At 55.9% G+C, this 19,328-nt stretch overlaps 1 protein-coding gene across 7 annotated transcripts in view; it reads right to left on the bottom strand.

Annotated features, from left to right (window-relative positions):
* SPIRE2 (spire type actin nucleation factor 2) overlaps positions 1–17,058 on the bottom strand; it is a 31,868-nt gene extending 14,810 nt beyond the window's left edge. For 6 of the 7 annotated variants that reach the window (XR_006891726.1, XM_046683985.1, XM_046683987.1 and 3 more), the window contains exons 1-3: positions 16,724–17,058; positions 5,515–5,558; positions 644–1,000 (exon numbers count right to left, since the gene is read on the bottom strand). Coding sequence is in view for 6 of the 7 variants with exons in the window: in XM_046683985.1 (XP_046539941.1) it covers positions 644–1,000; positions 5,515–5,558; positions 16,724–16,994 (672 nt within the window). In the remaining variant the exon portion in view is untranslated. Of the gene's footprint in view, positions 1–643; positions 1,001–5,514; positions 5,559–10,341; positions 10,481–16,723 lie in introns of all 7 variants that reach the window. The other variant, XM_046683988.1, reaches the window with a different exon arrangement.
* Between the last annotated feature and the right edge of the window lie 2,270 nt (positions 17,059–19,328).

The following is a 19,328-nucleotide window of genomic DNA, read 5'->3' as shown; positions in this document are numbered from 1 at the left end:
CTCTCAACTGCCTACCTCCCCAAAGCTCCAAGCACACTGAGCACTGTGCTTGGTCCTGAGCCACAGGAAGCGGCTGCCTTTAGCGTCCTATTTTCAGAAGGAACCGGCACCTGGAGGAGTAAGCCAGGAGGCAGGAGGCACAGCCCCCTTTGCAGATGTAAACAGGGGTCAGGAAGATTAGTAACTTAGAGGCAACAGGAGTGATGTCATGGGGCCAAGACGCTAGGAGCCAGTTACTTAAGGCCTCTGAGCCTCAGTGCCCTCCTGTGCAAAACCGGTTACGAAGGTGTGAGGGTTAAGTTAAAACCTATAAGGCGTTTAGGACAGTGACCCCAGAGCGCAGGCAGTAGCTACCGCTATTCACAGCCCGGACTGAGGATTTCCACTCCCTGTAGGACCAACGCACTAAAGGCAACGGACGGCCACGCCCCGCCGCCAGCTCTGGACTGGCACACAAAGGCACCTACTCACGTCTCCCAGTCCTCCTGCGACCCCTCCACCTTGCTCATCACCTGAGCACGCCGCCCCTCCTGCCCCGTTCTCCCTCTACGTGCTCCGCATCCCGCGCCCCGCCCCCCACGCCGGCCTCCTTGGCCTCCTGGAAGCACCCCCATCCCCCTTAGCACACCCTCGCTCTGCTCACCTCCTTGGCCTCCCGGACCCTCGCAAGGAAGGCTCGCAGCTCCAGTGTCTCCACGAAGAGTGCGCGGCACACGGCCTGGTAGTGGGCCTGCGCACCCCGGGGGTCGGTCAGGCGCGCAGCGCACAACCGCATGGCCTGGGCGAAGGTACGCACGGTGCGGGGCCCGCCTTCGGCCTCCTCCTCCTCCTCGGGGCCCCCGTAGCCCTCGTCCGCCGCCCCGCAGCCGCCGTCTTCGCAGTCGTTGTTGGCCATGAGGTCGATGAGCCGCTCCAGCTGCGGGCTGAGCTCGCGCTCCTCGCTCTCGTCCAGCCCCCAGTCCAGCGCGCGGTAGATGGCGAAGCCCAGCGACTGCACCATCTGCAGGACAGGGGCCCGGACAGTCACCAGGGGCTGGGCCCCCACGAAGCAAGGGGCCCGGGCAGGGCGGGGGCCAGGCCTGAATTACAGGCTTCTGACAGTGAAAGGGAAACAGCCAGCTGTCTGTCCAGAGGGATATACCATGGGACAAGCAAACACGGCACAGGGTGAACAGGATGCTCCGCAAACAGCACAGCCACTGTGGAAAACAGTTTGGCGTGTTCCCATAATCAGACATCGTTTACTGCAGCTCCTCTCCCAGTATTTAACCCGGAGTGAGGAAGAACGGCATCCCCTAAGACTCCTATTGCAATGCCCTAGGGCCCACACCTGGGCTGGCCACATGGCTTCAGCTCGTGGATGATACACAAACGTGGCCCATCCTTACAGAGCGACCCCAGGCAGCAGTGCAAGCGATGGAGCTGCATGGACCCATCTCACACACACTCAACTCGGAGTGCAGAAGCCAGACAGGCTCCATGGTGCATGGTTCTGTTTATATGAGACTCTAGGCAACACAAGTGTAATCTATGGCCACAAAAAGCAGGTCAGTGGTTCCAAGCCAGGGATCAGGGTAGCGATGGCAAGGGGCACAGGAACTTTTGGGGTGATGGAAAGGTCTATATTCATGATTACGGTGATACATTTGTTACAATTCATCGAAGGTAAAGTATACCCCAATAAACTTGATGTAAAAAAAAATAGACAACCTAATTAAATATTAGCTCTTTATGTAATATAACAGTATATTTTAAATCAAAGGAGAAAGACTAGCTTGTTCAATAAATGGGGCTGGAATAATTGCTTAACTGTACGTAATAAAGTTTGACACTTGAACTTACAAAAAATGACATCCCCTCACTACAATATTTTAAACTGCATGTAAATAATAATATATGTACATTTAACTTGAAAAAGAAAAACCTAAAAAAAATTGTACCTGAGCAGGGGGAGGGGAAAGGGTGGGGCTCCCTAGGAACAGCTGTCTTAACGTAACTGGGGCAGCTGAGCCACACATGGGGGTCCACAATGCTATTCTGTTTGTTTTGTATACACTTGAAATCCTCCATAGGAAGTTTTTAAAAAAGCGCATTAGCGCATTAAAAATCTGTGATTCCGAAGTAGAGAGACCTCTTGACTCAGCATTTCTCAGTTTACCTGCCAGGGAACCCTATTTCCATGGACTACCGTTAACATCTGGGGGACCAGTGTTACATGGAGGACATTCCTCTGCTCCACTGCCACCGGCACCCTGACATTCCCTGCCCATGGGCACGGGGCCCTGCGATGGTCAGACCTGCTGGGACAGGGACGTGCCGTGTGGGATCAGCTGAACACGTGGCAATGATAAGGACACCGCCTCTAGTTTGCATAGCCCTTGTGTTTGTCTTTTAAACGGCTTTCATTTTTCCCTTTACGATGATGACACAAAAGATATGTACACGCAAAAATGACAACAGCTCTTCTTACGGCGGGTACTCCCTGAGCCCTTTGCCACTTCCCCTTGCAGCAAGCCACAAGATAACCTCTTGTCTCACAGGCAGAGGACAGAGGCACAGAATGTCAGGTCACTCGACTGCAGCTAGCAACTGGCCAGGCTGGTCCTGGGACTGAAACGAGGCCGACTTGCTTTAACCATACCCAGCTGTCTGTCTGCAGAAGTAGCTGGGTAATACCTCACTGAAGGCCACCCCAGAGACACATCTCCGACACTTGGGGCACTGTGCTAACAGGTGCTTAAGTTGTTTTTCAGGAACTGAGAGTCTACCCCTTATCCAGTTCAGGCCGGTTAAGACCACTGACTCATCAACTGGGTCTGCGAGAATGCCCGATAGGTGATCCTTTCCATGTCAGGGGGCCAAAAACTCCACCCCAAATCTTGCTAAGGCCACCCTTCCGTGAACACGTGTCCTGTGCAGAGCCGTGAAGCCTGACTGTGCTGGCGCGGATCATCAGTGCCCTCACTCCTCCTCACCTCCAGGCATCCACCCTGCACTTCCAACCACCTGCCCCTCTCCCATAAATATCCCTAATCCCCATTTTCGGGAGGCAGATTTGGGACTTACTCTCCTATCTCCTCGCTTGGCTGTCTTGTGAATAAACCCTTTCTCTGCTGCAAACTCATCGTCTTGATGATGGGCATGCTGCGCAGCAGGCAAAACGAAGCTGGTTCAGTAACAGGACTTGGGTGTGTTTTGGGCCTGTGTCCTAAGCCTTGTGCCAGGGTGTGAGGCTGCTTCGTGGCAGATGGAGCCATGCCCTCACCAGGGCACCTTCCATTCCCCTGTCTACTTGGCCTCAGGGTCCCCCTCTGCCTCTCCTCTCATTTCCTACATTCTAACCACCTGGAGCCCAGGGGAACCTGCCTGAGCAGAGCCAGCATCAGCAGGGGACGGGGCACAAGAACAGCCCTTCTCTGTCCTTCGGAAATGCCTTAGAGAAACACGGAGAGCCTGCAGGGGACCTGGGGGGAGGGGGGCGGTCTGCCCAGGCTCAAGGGGACCAGTGGGAAGAGCAGGGCTCCAATGGGAGCAAAGTTCCAGCCTAAAGTCAGCAAAATCCTGGTCCATCCTTGGAGGCTGTCTTATCTCTGCTTTAGGCAGGCGAGGGTCACAGATCCAGCTCCGAGTCACACCCTAGAATCATGAATCAGAGGGCACCAGGCCAAGGCCTAAAGGCTGGTCACACCTGATAGGTGACCACAGGCCCTGGCCAGGGCTGGGTGGAGTCCCCGGGGCAAGGGGCTCTCTAGAGAGCGGCCCAATGTCCCTCAAGATTACTGGGCTGGCAAGAGCCACAGTTCACACGAATTCCTGTCAGTCTTTTTCTGGACCAGAGGTAGGTGCCAGGAAGGAGATAATGGTGGAAGGGACCTTCACACCCACTCTAGGTCTGCCCAGAGCCCCTGCTGACCCCAGTAGAGGCTCTGACCTGGGCTCTCCAATCACGACCCCTCTAGTGCACGGGCAGCACAGACAGAGGGCACAGCAGGCAGCTCCCCCGGCCCCAGGCAGTGCAGAGCAGCCCCTGGCCATCCCTGCCCCTCTCCCTCTCTCCCGGCTGCTGGCCTGAGCTAGCAGCACAACAGGGAAAGGGTTAATTCCAATTCAAGCCTCTCATCTGATAGCTGCTCCACTAAATGCTTCTCTGTGCCCCAGCCCGAGACACTGGAAACTCTCCCAGGAAGACAAAGGGCACTTGCTTTCCCATAAGGAAAACCCGGGCAGCCAGCCAGGTCTCAGAACCTCCAGCCCTGCCTGCCCACGGAAACGTGGGAACCAGCAGCCCCGGCCTGGGGGGTGAGCCCAGGGGACCCTCCCGCGGAACTGAAGGGGACGAGAGCAGAACGGAAGCCACAGGCCAGCGTCAGCTGGGTGCCAATGGTGGGAATCCAGTAAACACGACAAGCTAGCCCCTGCCCTGATTCCTGGGGTGGGGCTATGGGGTTCATTTAGGGGCCTCTGGGCAAAATGGTCCAGACTGGACCCCCACATATAAAGTTCCTGGCAAATAGTTTCAAATCGATAACGTAGGGCAGGTGGTGAATGCAGGTCCCCGGGGGCTCGGCAGCAGGGTTGCCCCAGGAACGCTGTCGGAGAGCGAAGGGGACATCCCCGGGCTTCGGATAAATAAATTATACAGACTTTGGTGCAGCAGTGAAAGTGATGAAGATGAGTCCTGAAAACACATTATTGTTTTTTCCTCACTCAGATTCCAGAAAACCACGTCGCACCACACCTCGTCCAGAGCTCACAGCAAGCCTGAGCGGGGCATTGTTCAAACAGCAGAGCATCTGCCCCAGACGGGAGCGGGGTCTCATCACTGACCTGATTAAGAATTGCCCACACGTGGTAATAAGAAAAAGTAGGAAAAGTTTGGAATGGTTTTATTATTGTTTTTAAGTTCTCCACAACAGACGAGACAGCCTCTTCGGGCCTATGCCCACCCTCCTTGGTATAACACTGTGTTTAGTATATAAATACATATTTGCATAAAGCTGTTTTAAAAGGCAGTGGAATGATAAACATCAAATTCAGGACAAATTACCTGAGGGTGGGCAGGTGGGGCAGAGAAACAGGGAGTCCTACTGGGGAGGTCGGAGCTCTGGGTTGGGTGGGGTCCCGGGCATTGGTCATTGGCTGGTTTTCCTGTTGGCCTCCCAGACCCGCCCCCGCCTGACACTCTCTGCCCAGGGGCTGGCTCTGCAGACATCACCTTCCTCGCCTCTCTGCTCAGTGGGAGGCACTGCCAGGAAGTGGGGGGAGGGGAGAACGAGGTGGGCTATCAGCTCTTCCCCTCCCCTCCAGGCCCCCTGAGGCTCTCAGGGCTCCGTACCAGCCTGATGGGCCCTCTCTCCCCACCTGCCCACCCTCTGAGAATAATCTCTTCATCAAGCCTCTCCGATGAAGCCCTTTGAGCACTTTATGTGTGTCCCGGCTCACAGAAACAACTGTATATATGCTTTCTAAGCTTTAATATGTATCAGATAAACTTAAAAATTATCTTAAAAGTACCTGGGCTTCCGAGCTGGCGGGTGAAACGACCATCGTTGTGGGCTCTGCAAGAGAAGAGAGCAGGGGGTCAAGACCGTACCTCAGGACCCCAGGACCCGCCCAGCAGGATGCCCACCCACCTTCCCCTCAGAACACACAGCGCATCCCCCAGTCTCCATCGGAAAACCAGAAAGCTCATGACAGGCTGAAACACTGGTCATTTGGACAGACGCTTACAAGACCCAGCTCTGGCTGGACGCCCCCTGGTGCAGGGGCCAGGAGAGCGACGCAGATCCTGCCCACAGGGGGCTGATGGTCAGCTGGCAAAGACAGCCCCCCTGCCCATCCCACACAGCAGTCACACCCAAGGTGACGGCCCAGAGGGAGCAGCCAATAGGGCCATGGAGCCAGTCCTGCCCCTGGGAAGCGTGGGTGGAGGGGAGAGGGAGGAAGAAGCAGGGCAGCTCAGCAGGTCTGCAGGAAAGACCTCGTGGTCTGAAGTTCAGGTTGAGGCCATGCCTCTGAGTCACAGCAGTCAGACGGGAAACTCAGGCTCACAGGAGACGACAGACTTTGCCCCAACAGCTGAGCGGGGTAAGTCAGCATCTGGCCACCACCTCTGGATTTGGGGGTTTCCCCCCAGAGAGAATCACAGTCCCCCGTTGAAGCCCAGGTGCTAGATTGGGCTCTATGTATTTTATCATGTTTATTATTAAACATGGCACTGAGCTAACACGTTCACAAGCGCTCACTCATGCAACGCACATACAACCTGGGGGGGGGTGGTTCTGGTACCCATTTCACAGAGGAAGAAACAGAGGCCCATGGGGGTGAGCGTGTTTGCCCCACACTGTCAGAGTTGGTAAGTGGTGGTGCCAGGTGAGGCCAGCATGGGGGACCCCAGAATCTGTATTCCGGTCACTCTAGAAGCTGCCCCCTGCGGCCCCCCAAGATGCCAGGCTGGATAACACACAAACCCACCCACTCCTCCCAGCTCCTTGAACTAAGCCCGCAGGTAGAAGTGTGTTGGGCTGTCAACTCAGCTGCCTTAAATTCTTTCTGGAATAATATGGGATATAAAAAACAAACCATGAAATTCTCTGCTAAGTGAACCTGCTAACTCTGCAAATGTTTTCAAAATGCCATCAAGAGCCAGGAAGATTGCCAAGATGAAGGGAGCGTGTGTGGGGCTGAGCCATTAAAGTAATGAACACAGTCCACTCTCAGCATCAGCAGAGTTGATAAAAAAGAGAGCAGCAAGCAGCACACTGTGGCTCATGTGGGGCGTTCAATAAATTTTGTGCTATGATTGGATGGAGGCAATGGAAGGGGGAGGAAATCAGACCCAGAACAAAGGCGCTTCCTGGAAGGGGCCAGGGCCCTGCCTCGTCCCCATGGGCAAGCAGGAGGGGCAGGGTGGCCCACCCTTCGTGCCCTTCACAGACAGCACAGGTGTGTGGAGTCCTCCAGTCAATGGGAAGCTTTCTGGTTGGAATAATTTTAATGCTTTTATCCCTGGCTTAAACAGTCCATATGTTAACAAAGTAAGCCTTCATGAATCTAATTGTATTCCAAGTTGCAAGGACTTGGGGAGTCTTTGGGGTTTGATGCGCAAGCCACCCCTCGGGGAGGTTCAGAGCGGACTGAGGCTGTGCCCGGCTCTCTGCACAGAGCTCTTTGCTACAAAACCGAGAAATGATTTGTTATGGCTTCAATCCACATAGCCACCTCCCAGAGGCTGGTTCCGTGACTCCCTCATTACAGATGAGGGAACTGAGGGTCGGGCAGATTGAAAAATTTACCCAAGACCACACAGCTAATGAATGTCAGAGCTGGGACCCCCATCAAGCACTGCCAGACCCCACAGTCACCTCCTCACCCTCCAGCCTGGAATAACCAGGTGTAACTGCATGTGGCCACCATGAGTTTGTCATCCATGTAGTCACATAGCATTGAGCAAACGACATTCTGCTTATTTGAAAAATTCTGTCGAGGGGCGAGCAGAGACCCAGATAGAAGCAAAGGGAGACAGTGGGCCTGACGGGCCTCACTCGGTCTGCTGATGCTGCGTTGAGCTGGGAGCCGGAACCAGGACACCTGGTTTCCACCGCGTCACCCCCACTAGGCGCTCCTCTCTCCCTGCAGGGAAGTACATCCTCACCAAGATGTACTGGAAAAGGAAAGCCACTCTGGTTTCTTTTGTATAAAGTAACAAAAGAGGAGAAATCAAGATGCTAGGGAGTCTGCTTTGAAATGACCCTGTGTTATGGTAGTAAAAGATGAAATATTTCATTTGGAGAAGAGAAGTCTGTGCAGACTGTGCAGCCTGGAGTGCCCCAAGCAGCTTCAAGAGGAGTGCTCCCACATGCCTAGCAGGCAGGTGGTGGGAGGAGGGTTACCTGGCAGCTTCAGTCCCCGGCTGCCCAGGGGGGTGGGGTAGGAATGAGGAACATCGTTCAGGCCAGATTCCTACCCACCTATGGGGATGACTCTGGGGGTCTTGCCTCTCTGACCTCATTTCTTCACTTGCACACAGACGACACCTACCAAGCCCCACTCATGCTCCCTAGGGCATGATGCCCTGCAAGGGTGCAGAGAGCAAGGCCACCGGGTGACAATGAGGCAGTGCGACCCCAGGGCCCCTGGCCAGACTCAGTCCGACGGCATGCTGCCCAACTCTCTTTAGGCTTGGAGTCAGGACACGGAATGGCTGTGGAGGAGCCCAGGATTCCCCTCTTCAGTCCCTCAGAAGCAGACCTCCCACCTCTGGGGGAGGCCAGCCACAGCATCAGCTCCCCCAGGCTGCACCCCCCCAGGGTTCTTCAATACTGACAATGAATGAAAACTACAAAGGGGAGAGTCCACCCTCCAGCCCAGAGGCCCCAGCCTTTCCATGACTCAGGCTTAGGGCCCTCAGGAGCACCTGTGTGGCCAGGTGGCAGGGGTGGGGGGGGCCGGCAGGCAGACTGAGGCCCCTGCAGGCTATGGTGATGCCAGCCCCACTCAGTGCTGGTGGACAATGGCCACGACCCCAAGGAAGGCAACTTGAAACCTCTCTCAAAATTACACCCCCACTCACCTTTTGACTGAGCAGGTCCGCTTAGGTGAGCTCAGGTAGCTCGACACCCGCAAGACCACCCACCGTCACACCCTTCCTAATGTGACACATCGGGGACACATAATGTCCCCTCAAGACATGGAGACGTCCACACAAGGGGCACAGATGGCACTAAAAAGAAGGTGTCCTTTTGCAATGAGATGATCTGAGCCCCCTATTCAGGGAAACAGCAGCGGGCAACCCCGTGTTTAGAATGGGCAACAGTCACCTGCCTGCCGGTGCACACACAAAACACACGCATGAGGCTTTCTACCACCGTGAGGAAGCTGGCAGGAGACTCTCCATCTGCACTCCCTTCCCACTTTCTGAGTTTGGAGCATGGGGTGTGCTATGGAGTCAAGAAATTAATGTGTATTTGGGGGGGGGGGCGGGGCGTGAGAGAGAGAGCACGGCATCTACCCTGCTCACTCAGTTCAGGCAGGAGCTTGCGGTCTGGAGCAAACACAGACTTTGGAATCAGACAACTTGTGTGGCTTAGAGCAACTTACTGGCTTTTCCAATCTCCTCAGAGCCCTCTTATAAACAGGGAAATCACCTACCATACAGGTGTGTCGGGCACCGAGTAAGTCATCAATAAAAAGTGGTTTCATCAGCAAGAAACAAATTTAAAACTGAAGTAATGTCCTAGACCAAGCACTGGTCTCTAGAAACGAGCTGCTGAAAGCGCAGAGGCAAACCGAAGCCACGAGGGAAAAGGCCCGCTCAGAACCACGGAGGCGGAGTGTTTGCTTGGCAAACACAGGGCTCTCTGGGTCAAAGGCATCCGTGTGTTTGCCGCGTGCCCTTCTTCCTCCACCTCACTTCCGCCACTGCCCATGTTGACAGGCTGTGGTAAGAGCCACCTGCTCCTCCATAAACTCACGCTGCACCCACAGGGCGTGGCGTCCTCCTCCCGCAGGCAAGGACCTGGGACCCCCACGCGTGGGATCGCTTCCAGTGGAGACCCAAGTCAGGTAGCACATGTTGGCCAGAGAATGGCCACACACCCCCAGCAAGAAATCCTCAGCTGATCCTCTGCTTTTTCACAAATTTCTGGGGAGGGGAGGGTGAGCGCTCCTCTGCTCCTGCAGGACTTCCACACCCACCCCTGCCGGCGTTCTCGGGGACAGCCCCAGGGAGACCCCGCCGAGGGTCAGAAGTGGTGCATTACACGCTGAAGTGTTCCTCCTCCCTCGGCTAATGACGGCTCACTTGGGCTTCCTGGGTGCTTTTCAGGGACTATGTCATTTAGTCCTTGCTGTTGCCCCACAACGCAGCCCAGAGAGGGTGATGAACTTACCTAAGGTCACCTGGCTGAGATCCAACCCCCAGTCAGCCTGGCTCTGAAGCTGACACCACACCACGACTTGTTCCCCTCACTGACCATTCAAGTTACCTGAAGATAGAATGAGTATGCTGGCGCTGGAGGTGTTCCAGCAAGAACTGGGGGCCCCTTCTGAGGGTGTGGCCCAGGGAATCCACACACAGTAGACCAGGGGCCCCAGACTGAGTCCTGGGTCGGCAGCCTCGGCACCACTGGGGACTGGTCAGAAGTCCAGATTCACAGGCCCACCCCAGACCTGGGCAGAATCAGACACTACAGGGTGGGACCCTGCGCCCCGTGGATCTGTCTTTAACTGAGGCTGACCCGGGGTCTGCTGAGCTGCAGAGGTGGAATCCAGGTACGAGGAACAGCGTCCACTCCATTCGTGATTCTTCCCTCCATGGTCAGCAGAAGAAGGGCCACCTACCTGTCCTCGCGCCAATCCCCAGGACCTGCGGACAAGTATGTCACGTTGCAAGTAGAACTCGGGGTGGCAGATGGAAGCAAGGTTGCTAATCAGCTGGCCTTAAGGCAAAGAGATTATCCTGGATTTCTGACCTCCCCGACTGTAAGAGAACAAATTTGTGTTGTTTTAAGTAGTAGGTTTGTGCTGTTTGTTACCACAGCCAAAGGAAACTATTACACCTGCTTCCAACTGTCCCACCTTCTCTCACTCTCCAATCTCCAGGATAGGCTACAGGGCACATGCCCTTCAGTGGACACGGGTGTGCTTGACAGTGATGGAACGGGCTTTGAGGCAGAGCTGAAGGCAGTGGCAGGCATGTCCCCCACATGCACTGGACTCAGTGCAGGCTGATTTGCCGAATTACCAGGATGCCACTCCCAGGCAGCCTTCCTCCCTGACTGGGCCTCACCTGGAGGCCAAAACCCCTCTGAGGCATCTAACAGGATCAGAGCGGACCTCTCACATCTTCCTGCAGCCATTACTCACTGGCATATTTGCCTAAATGGCCACATTCCCAGCCTGGAGCCACCAGTGTGCACACTGCTCCCTTTGTGGGAGCCACTCAAATACCTCTGGCCCCCACGGCTCAGCCACTGGTGCCAAACTGAAAAGCACAGTGGATGCGGTCACAGGGAACAGACAACGCCATCTTCATGAAGACCTGGGGGTGGGGAGGAAGTTGGCAGAGAGGCTGGGGCTGGAACCCTGTGAGCCACAGGGACCTCTTCTTAAGAATCCAAGCCCCTCTGAACACAGGGTGTGTGAGTGTGAAGGGGCGGGTGGGTCGGGGGCAGGTGACCAGACACAGGCTTAGCCTCCCCGGGGGTCATCTGTGATGGCCAACCCCAGGCACAGGCAGTTTCACAGACATCTCCAAAGAGAACACAGTTCGTCAAGGGACTGCCTTCCTGTGAGGTAATCCTTGCTCAGAGGCGAGACTGAACGGGGAATGCAAACACACCCAGCCCACAGTCACACAGACAGCCGCCCTTCCCAGCACCCACCCTGGCCAGGCCCTCGCCACGCCCGCCTGCCCCGCGCAGCACCCCCAGCCCTCGCTCCCCGTTTCCGGGATGGGAGTACTCGGATGTCCTCTGGGATGCAGAACATTTTACATCATCAGGAAAGACGCGTGGGAGCAGGTGCCCAGGCCCTCGGCCAGGTGCACAGTGCAGCGCCCCACCCTCTCCAGGGCCTGCGACCTGTGACCCTGGTCTGGGCCCATTCCCACAGCCCTGCAGGTGCTGCATCCTGAGTGGGATCAAGATGGGCTGCACATAGGAGCCGGATGAGGACACCTTCATTGCCATCCCAGCAGCCAGTGCTTCCCCGTGCCAGCATGTCCCATGGCTTCACAGACACTAACACAGCCCCTGAGGTAGCTGCTCCTGTCCCTCCCATTTCAGAGAACAAAACCGAGGCCCCCAGAAGAGAAAGCACCTTCCCAAGGCCAGGCAGACAGTGGGGAGCAGGGCTTGAGCCGGCTGAGTCCACCCCCAGCCCTGCCCCCACTGCATCCCCAGGGGGCTGGACGGTTACTTGACCCCTGTGACCCTCAGTTTTCTCTCTGGACAACTGGGATCGTCACAATGCCTCTCTCATCAGAGGCGTGAACAAGAGCGGGCCGACGCCAAGCAGCTTCTCTCCTGCGAGCACCCTGCAGACGTTACCTGCTGTCACCCCGATGGGAAGGCAGAGTGTGCGCCTGTCCCTGGTGGCCCAGCTTCAGTCCACACCACGTCCTGAGAGGGTAACCCTCACAGAGCACTGAGGACCCTTGCATGACGGCCAGGTGGGTGACACCGGCAGCTTTGGTGGGGAGTCAAGAAGCACAAGAAGCCGAGAAGCCACGTGGGAAGGACCTGCCAGGAGATCCCGGGGGCGGGAAATAACCTCCCCTCTGGCAGCAGGATTCATCTTTCCAACCAGCTCTCACTTCTCCCCAACGTGACAGGGACACCACAGCTGGACACGGCCACTCCACCCTCACCCACACATTCATCCTGTGGAGAAACATTTAGAAAAATAAAGGCAAGCTAGAGGGACAGTCCCCAGTCTCAGGAGACTCAGGAGGGGACTTGTCACCGACCCAGTGAGTCCAGCTAGAGTGTCTAGAACCCAGAGGACACAGAGGTTTCTGGAACATCTGTGCTCTAGTGACATTCCTCTGTGGCCCTGAATCCTACTTCAGCCCTGGGAGGGGACACATTGGGCCAGGAGACAAAGGAGTGTATGCAGTGAGGACAGACGGCTCCAGTGACATGCACAGTAACAGTAGCAGAGAAACAAGAATGCTGGTGGTGGCGGCGGCACCTGTGTGTGTGTGTGTGTGTGTGTGTGTGTCTGTCTGTCTGTCTGTGTCTGTGCACATGTGTGCGCCGTGGGCCCAGCATGAATGCAGGCTCCGTACTGATGTTCCCTCACCAGTCCTCACTCCTCCCCCGGGCACGTGCCATACTCACCCCAGTTTACAGAGGAGGATAAGGGGCACAGGTAGGACACTGCTCTGTTCCTCTAGCTGCTGGGCTGGTGGTAAAGAGGTGGAAGAAAAATTCTCGGCCCCATGGAGCTCATGACATCACAAGGGACATCACAATCCAACACGGGACAGACTATTCACCGTTTCTGTGTTTGGAACTCAGGCCTGCAAAATGAGGCATGCTGGGAAGGCCATGCATCCAGGAGCAGTGGGCTGCAACGGGGAGCCACCCATGGGAGCCTTCCCCTGGAGACAGGTGCCAGTGCTCTGGGTGCCTGGAGGGGCAGCTGGCCTCAGAACTGCAGGCACAGAGGGAAGAGCAGGAGGGGGGCTGGAGGGGCAGGTGCGACCTGGTGGACAGGTCATGGGAGGCACCCAGGTGTGAAGAGTGGGGCCTGTGGAAAGTTTTAGCATCAAAACTGACAAGAAAAAAAATCAGAGAAGTAGAGCAGTGTGTAAATTAGCCCAAGCAGTATGGAAAAGGGGGAGGTGAAGGGAGACACAGGGACAGGCTCGCTCCCAGCTCACATGATGACGGCACACGCTCCCACCCACACTCAGCCTTCTGCCCGAGGGGGTCTTCCTGCCGGACAGCCAGGTGCCTGCAGGAGAGGCTGCTTCACCAGCAGTAGGCAGAAAGGGCGAAGCTCTCTCCAGTGAGGTGACAGCCAGGGCTGCTTTGGGGAGCAGACATTCTCCTGGGGTGAACCGCCCTGGAGGTCATTCAAGGGTCACCTGGTCCCTGACCACACCGCATTTAAGGAATTAGTTTGCCTCAGCACACACGGCACACAGTGACGGCGTTTCTTGCTGCAATTAAAAAAAAAAAGAATCCTTTTCCCATCAGGAGGTTTTAAGAATGGCCTCAAAAATAACTCCACGTTAACAGATTTTCCATTTTCCCACTTTAAGTAAAACGAGGGGCTTCAAGCAGTTTTGAAGAAGTCTTCAGACTAAGATCAGGAAGTTTATTCTAGTCAGTTTTCCCCAATTAGCTGGAAGAGGGGGAGAAGTACTCCCACCAGGATGCTAAGATAATATTATTCATCCCCCAAGTATGGTTCAGTTTTGTTGATTTCTTTAAGGTCACTTTAAACATTTACTTAACACCTGGATACCAGAACTCTGTAAGGGAGGACGAGGCCCGAGGGCTTGTGTGAACATTTTCCCGGTTGAGATTTGCAAGCATCTCTCAGTGAATTCGCTAGTCACTCAGGTCCTAGAGAAACGTGGGGTCAGCCACCTACAGAGATGGCTGGTCCCAAGGCTCAGCCGATTCACGAAAGCTCAACAAGAACAGAAAAGAAAGTTCAGGATAATGTATTTTTCTTCATCTTTAAAGAGGCAGGAAGTCATAAACCTCATCCACCTTTACAAGACACGTTTATGAATAGAAACCAAAGATCATATAGAATGGAAAACGAAATTGGGCTCCTTGATGTCACGGGCTGCCACCTCCCCGTAAAGATCAAGGTAGAGTGGCCACCCATGAGCTGTGCACCAGCCTGGCTTTCCATGGACCTGTGAGTGTGGAGGCAGCAGGAAGTGCTGCTGGGTCTGCAATGAGCAGGAAGAAGGGGCCATAAACCCTGGGGGCTGGCGAGGTGGACAGAACCAGATGACACTGCTCCCGAGGACAACCCTCTTGATACGTTTTGGAGAGTACCAATAAGAAACACAGCCTGACTCCCCCACAGTTAGAGAGACACAGGGACCCCTCAGTTCTAACCAGCTGCTTATGACTGGTGGCAAACTACTTCTCACCCTCAGCCTCAGTTTCCCCTTTAAAACCAGAGAGTCAGACCAGGCAGGCCCCTATAGTTCTGTCCCACTCTGTGGTGCCAGGAGCCAGACCCTGGGTCATATTGTTTGTCTCTAAGGATGGGGAGGAGTGCAGGGATGGGCTTTTAAGGAGGAAAATAAAGCTTCGGGAGAAAAGCTCTCTGTGAACATGCAGATTCCAGGGCCCCACAGGTGCGATGAGGCCATCATGCACAGTGCTCCCAGCCCAGCCTCTGGAGAGAGTGAACACGGGCATTAAGAGCATGAGTGCTAGGCCAGCCCCACTGGCCCAGTGGTTAAGTTCGGCGCACTCTGATTCAGCAGCCCAAGTTCGATTCCCAGGCACAGACCTACACCACTCATCTGGCCATGCTGTGGTGGTGGCTCACATACAAAAAGAGGAAGACTGGCAGTGGACGTTAGCTCAGGGCAAATCTTCCTCAGCAAAAAAAAAAAAAAAAAAAAAGGAAAGAAAGAAAGAAAGGAATAAAAAAGAGCATGAATGCTGATTCCAAATCCTGCCACTTTCTGTGTGGCTTTGGGCAAGACTTCACCCTAATGTAAAATGGGAATAACACCGTTCACATGCCAACTGTTACTGTGTTAAACCTGTCAAATATATTGGTACTTTTTGTGCAAAATACAGTCACTCACAAGTGTATGGCAGAGGTGTAGCAGGCGGTGGCAACAGGGCACAGGAACGAGAAGGAACTAGCAGAGAAATGCAGCGACGGTCCCTGGGCAGGGCTCAGCAGACTGGTCCTGGTACCAAGGCTGCTGTCACTTCTGTCTAGCTTTGCCGGGGCCTCCCTCGTCCTCTGGGAAGGCTGCCCCGAGGGTCTCTGCAAACCCCCAGCTCCCAGGGCTGGAGTCCAGCCCTCCTCCAGCACACACAGTAGTCTCCCCACAGGACACCAGCTTCTGGGCTAATATCAGCAGAGCTCCATACCACAACTCTGGTTCTCCAGGGAAGAAATAACACTTTTTTAAAGAAAGAGTCTAAAAATCATGTAAACTCACCATTCTGAATAGACTTCAGATACCTTTCAAGCTTAATTGTTGGTTCTTGTTGATGATTAAGAGCAGAAAAACTAAGCAAGTTGTCTCCAAATTTTAAACGTTCTTCCTGCTCTCTATTAAAGCCAGGAAATTGGTGGCAATCCAGCCGGGATTCCGAGTGAGGCACAGCCCCGGCCTCCTCTCCCTCATACTCAGGAAAAAGAGCCTAACCAGGACTCTGCCTAAGGCACAGGTCTGCAGTTACCACGCAACAAGGATTCCACGCCCTGAACCACTGGGTGGAAAAGTCTGAGGGCTGCAGACCCACAAAGCAGACGGAACTAGCTCCAGGTGGGGCTAGGAGAATTGGGGACAGGAAAGGCAGAATCTGGTCTCTCCACTGAAGGTACTGCTGAGCCATCAAGCCAAAGTCCCTCTCCTCTGAGGCAAGAGAGCAGCTGGCCCTGATGTTAGAAATGGGTTCCTGACGGGTGGTGCTGGGGGGGAGGGGGCGGGGTCCAGGACAGGGAGAGGGGACTATCAGGTGGGAGAGGGAAGGATGGAGAGGAGCGGCACTCCTAGGTCCAGCAGAGGCAGGGAGGGAGAGGAGGGGGGAGGGACGGAGGTCTGGGTCCAGCAGAGAGGTGGGGGGGCCGGTGTCCCAATCCAGAAAAGGTAGAACGCGGATAAGGGCCTTCCGGTCTCACGGAGAGAAGGCTGAGGAGAGGGTGCGGGAGGGGGCGCCGGGTCCATAGAGAGAGGGTGCAGAAGGAGGGTGCAGAGGAGGGGACGCCGGGTCCAGCAGAGGGAGAGTGAGGGAGGGCAACCGGTCCAGTAGAAGGAAGGTGCGGAGGGGGGATCGCCGGGTCCAGCAGAGAGAGGGTGCGGGGTTGGGGGGGAGCTCCGGGTCCAGCCGGAGGGAGGGTGCGGAGGGGGGAGACTCCTAACTAGCAAAGGAGGGGCATAGGGGAGGGCAGAGAGGGGTCGCAGCCCCTTTCCCGGGACGGAGGGCCTTGGCCCAGCCCCCCGCGCTCCCCACCACGCCGCCCCAAGCGCCCGGCCACACCCCCGCCCCAGCCTCACCCGCGGCGCCGGGCTCCCGCCGCGCGCCCACCGAGCCGTCCCTGCGCAGGAGGATGTCCGCCGTGTCCCGGATGCGCCGTCGGCCGCCCGGCGCGCCCCGCAGCCCGCGGCAGCCCTGGAAGCACACGGCCCACGCCTGCTCCTCGTTGATGGGCTGCTCGTAGGCCTTCAGCACCTCCTCCAGGGACAGCTCCCACGGCTCCGGCCGCCCCGCGCCCCCCGCTCGCTCCGCCGCGGCCGCCGCGCCGCTGGAGCCGCCGGGCCGGGCCATGGCCGCCCATCATCGCCGCCGGCGCGCCCGGCCCATCTCCATAACAGCGCGCCGGGGCGGCCGACGCACCCGCCGAGCGCGGGGGGCGGGTCCCGCGCCGCGGCCGCTGCTTTGTCATCGTCGGGCGGCCCCGCCCCGCGTGAGACCGCAGGTGAGGGCGGGGCCCGCGTGGGAGGGGCTGGGGGCGGAGCCGGGCTGGGGAGGGGAGGGAGGGTAGGGCTGACCAGAGCCGGGCGGGACGGGGGCGGGGCGCAGAGCTAGGCTGGGTAGTGGGACAGAATCGGGAGGAGAGGGGAGAGAAAGGGTGGGAGGGCTTGGGGGCACGCTGAGCTGTCTCGGGGCTGGGGAGGTGGGGAGGGCTGGATGCGAAGGGTGGGAGGGTTGGGGGGCCACAGAGCCTGGCGGAGGGGGCGCAGAGCTGGGGGGGGGCAGGGCGCTCCGAGGGAGGTGTGCAGAGAGACGCGGTTTTCCCAGCCCCGGCGCTCCGGGCAAACCCAGACGGCGGGCGCCCACGCCGGGCTCCCACACGCGTACTTAGGCCGCTTCCAGCACAAGACACGCTGCAGTGACTGCGGGGCCTCGGGCACGTTTGACACTGGAATGCGAGAGGGAGCCAGGAGGCCTGTGAATCATCCCCCCCACACGGACACACACACACACACACACACACGGATGATGCCCACAGTGGTCTCTGTGGAAGGCGAGCTGGCAAGGTGACCTCAAGAGATTACTATAGGGTGATGGCAGCAAGGGAGACCCTACGGTATGAAGCACTTAATAAATGACCCTTTCTAGTGGAGCCATATGCCTGCGTTAAATGCTTCTGTGTCTGCATGAAGAATGCACAGAGGCGCAGCTCGCTCCTCCACAGCGCCGCGGCCCCCAGGCAGTGTTATTCAGGCTGATCCGGAGACTTCTTGAGCCACAGGTGTACCAGGTCAGAACAACAGGGCCAAAATGCAGTCGGAAAATAACCACCAATAAAGCAATGGGTCCCAACCCTGGGTCCCCTGGGGAGCAAAGTGCAGATGCCTCGAGATTTCTCCACGGCTGGAGAGTCTGTGTCAGGACTGCGGTGAAACTCGGGACTCTAAAGTTCCCCAGTGATTCTGAACACCTGGGTATAGAAACCACAGCAGTTTCACCTCATTTAAAGGAGACTTGGGGAGGAGTGTAGGCTGTCACCTGGAATCCTGCTGTCAGATGATCCCATCTGGATTTTTAATCTTCAAACAAAAAGGAGTGTGATAAATACAAATTGTGCCCAAAGTTTTCATATTCAATAGCCGGGCAACTTTGAATTCTCCAAGCTTATGCAGGCAGAAATAACGAGAGCAGGGGCACTTTGTAGAAAGAAAATTGGACATGGGGGTGTGGGGAGATATGCTATCTCCTGAATAAATTGTGCAAAGAACCTGGGACTCAGGTTAATCTTCCTGTCTAATCTTTACCCCCTTGAGGTTATCAGAGAGGTAAGTGGAAATGTCAAGGTCTGCCTTACAACAGCAACAGCAAGAAACCTTCAGTGAGGACTCTTAGTATGTAGGAGCAATAACGTCTACACGGTGGCTTAAGGAAAGTCCCTGACTCACACACAATGCCCAGTGTATGTGATCTGGAGCACTGTCTTACCCCCACGCCGCGGAGAGGTGGTTCCCCAGGGGCCCACACAAGGGGTGGTTTCTGCTTTCAGATTCCATGAGAATAAAGGCTTCCATTGCCAACACCTCTGGCCGAGAAGGTCTCACCACCAACTCACCAGAAACTCGGGTCATTGTCCTCATGTTAGGCGGAGTCGCCCATCCCCTCCTGGGTGTTGGGAGCATCCTCAGCAGTGAGTGGACAGAGCAGAAAGTGGCATGACCCTAATTGGAAGCTGGTTGGGTTGCAGCAAGAAGTACCTTCCCTTTTCTTCAAAGGGCCTCAAACTTCCCTAACTGTTCACATGGTTTTAGCATCTCATTGGATGAGCACTGTCCTGGGTGAGGACCTGGTGATGCCTCCCACCTGGCTGACCCAGTGGCCCTTGAGGTCACCTGTGTAAAGGTACAAACCCATTTCTGAGCCAGCATTGATCATCATTTTTTCAGGGATCCCTGCACACTTTCCAGGACATCAGCCAGCAAGATTTAGAACACTGGGGTGTTACTAAAAAATTTTGAAAGTTAGGTTTTACTTAGTTATCTCTTGGTCTCAGAGACTTTGCCCCCCTAGACCAAAATGCAGAGGCAGAAGCATTGGTCAGCTTTCTAGATGCTCCTAGAAACTGTTTCCCCACACAGCGAGACCTGCAAATGGATCTAAGGTTAGCAGCAAGCCCCACATTGCCTAAGG

The sequence above is a fragment of the Equus quagga genome, chromosome 13 (genome assembly GCF_021613505.1).
Source record: "Equus quagga isolate Etosha38 chromosome 13, UCLA_HA_Equagga_1.0, whole genome shotgun sequence".
NCBI classification, from domain to species: Eukaryota; Metazoa; Chordata; class Mammalia; order Perissodactyla; family Equidae; genus Equus; species Equus quagga.
The sequence above is the reverse complement of the archived record's forward strand: the minus strand, read 5'-3'. Positions and strand labels throughout refer to the sequence as shown.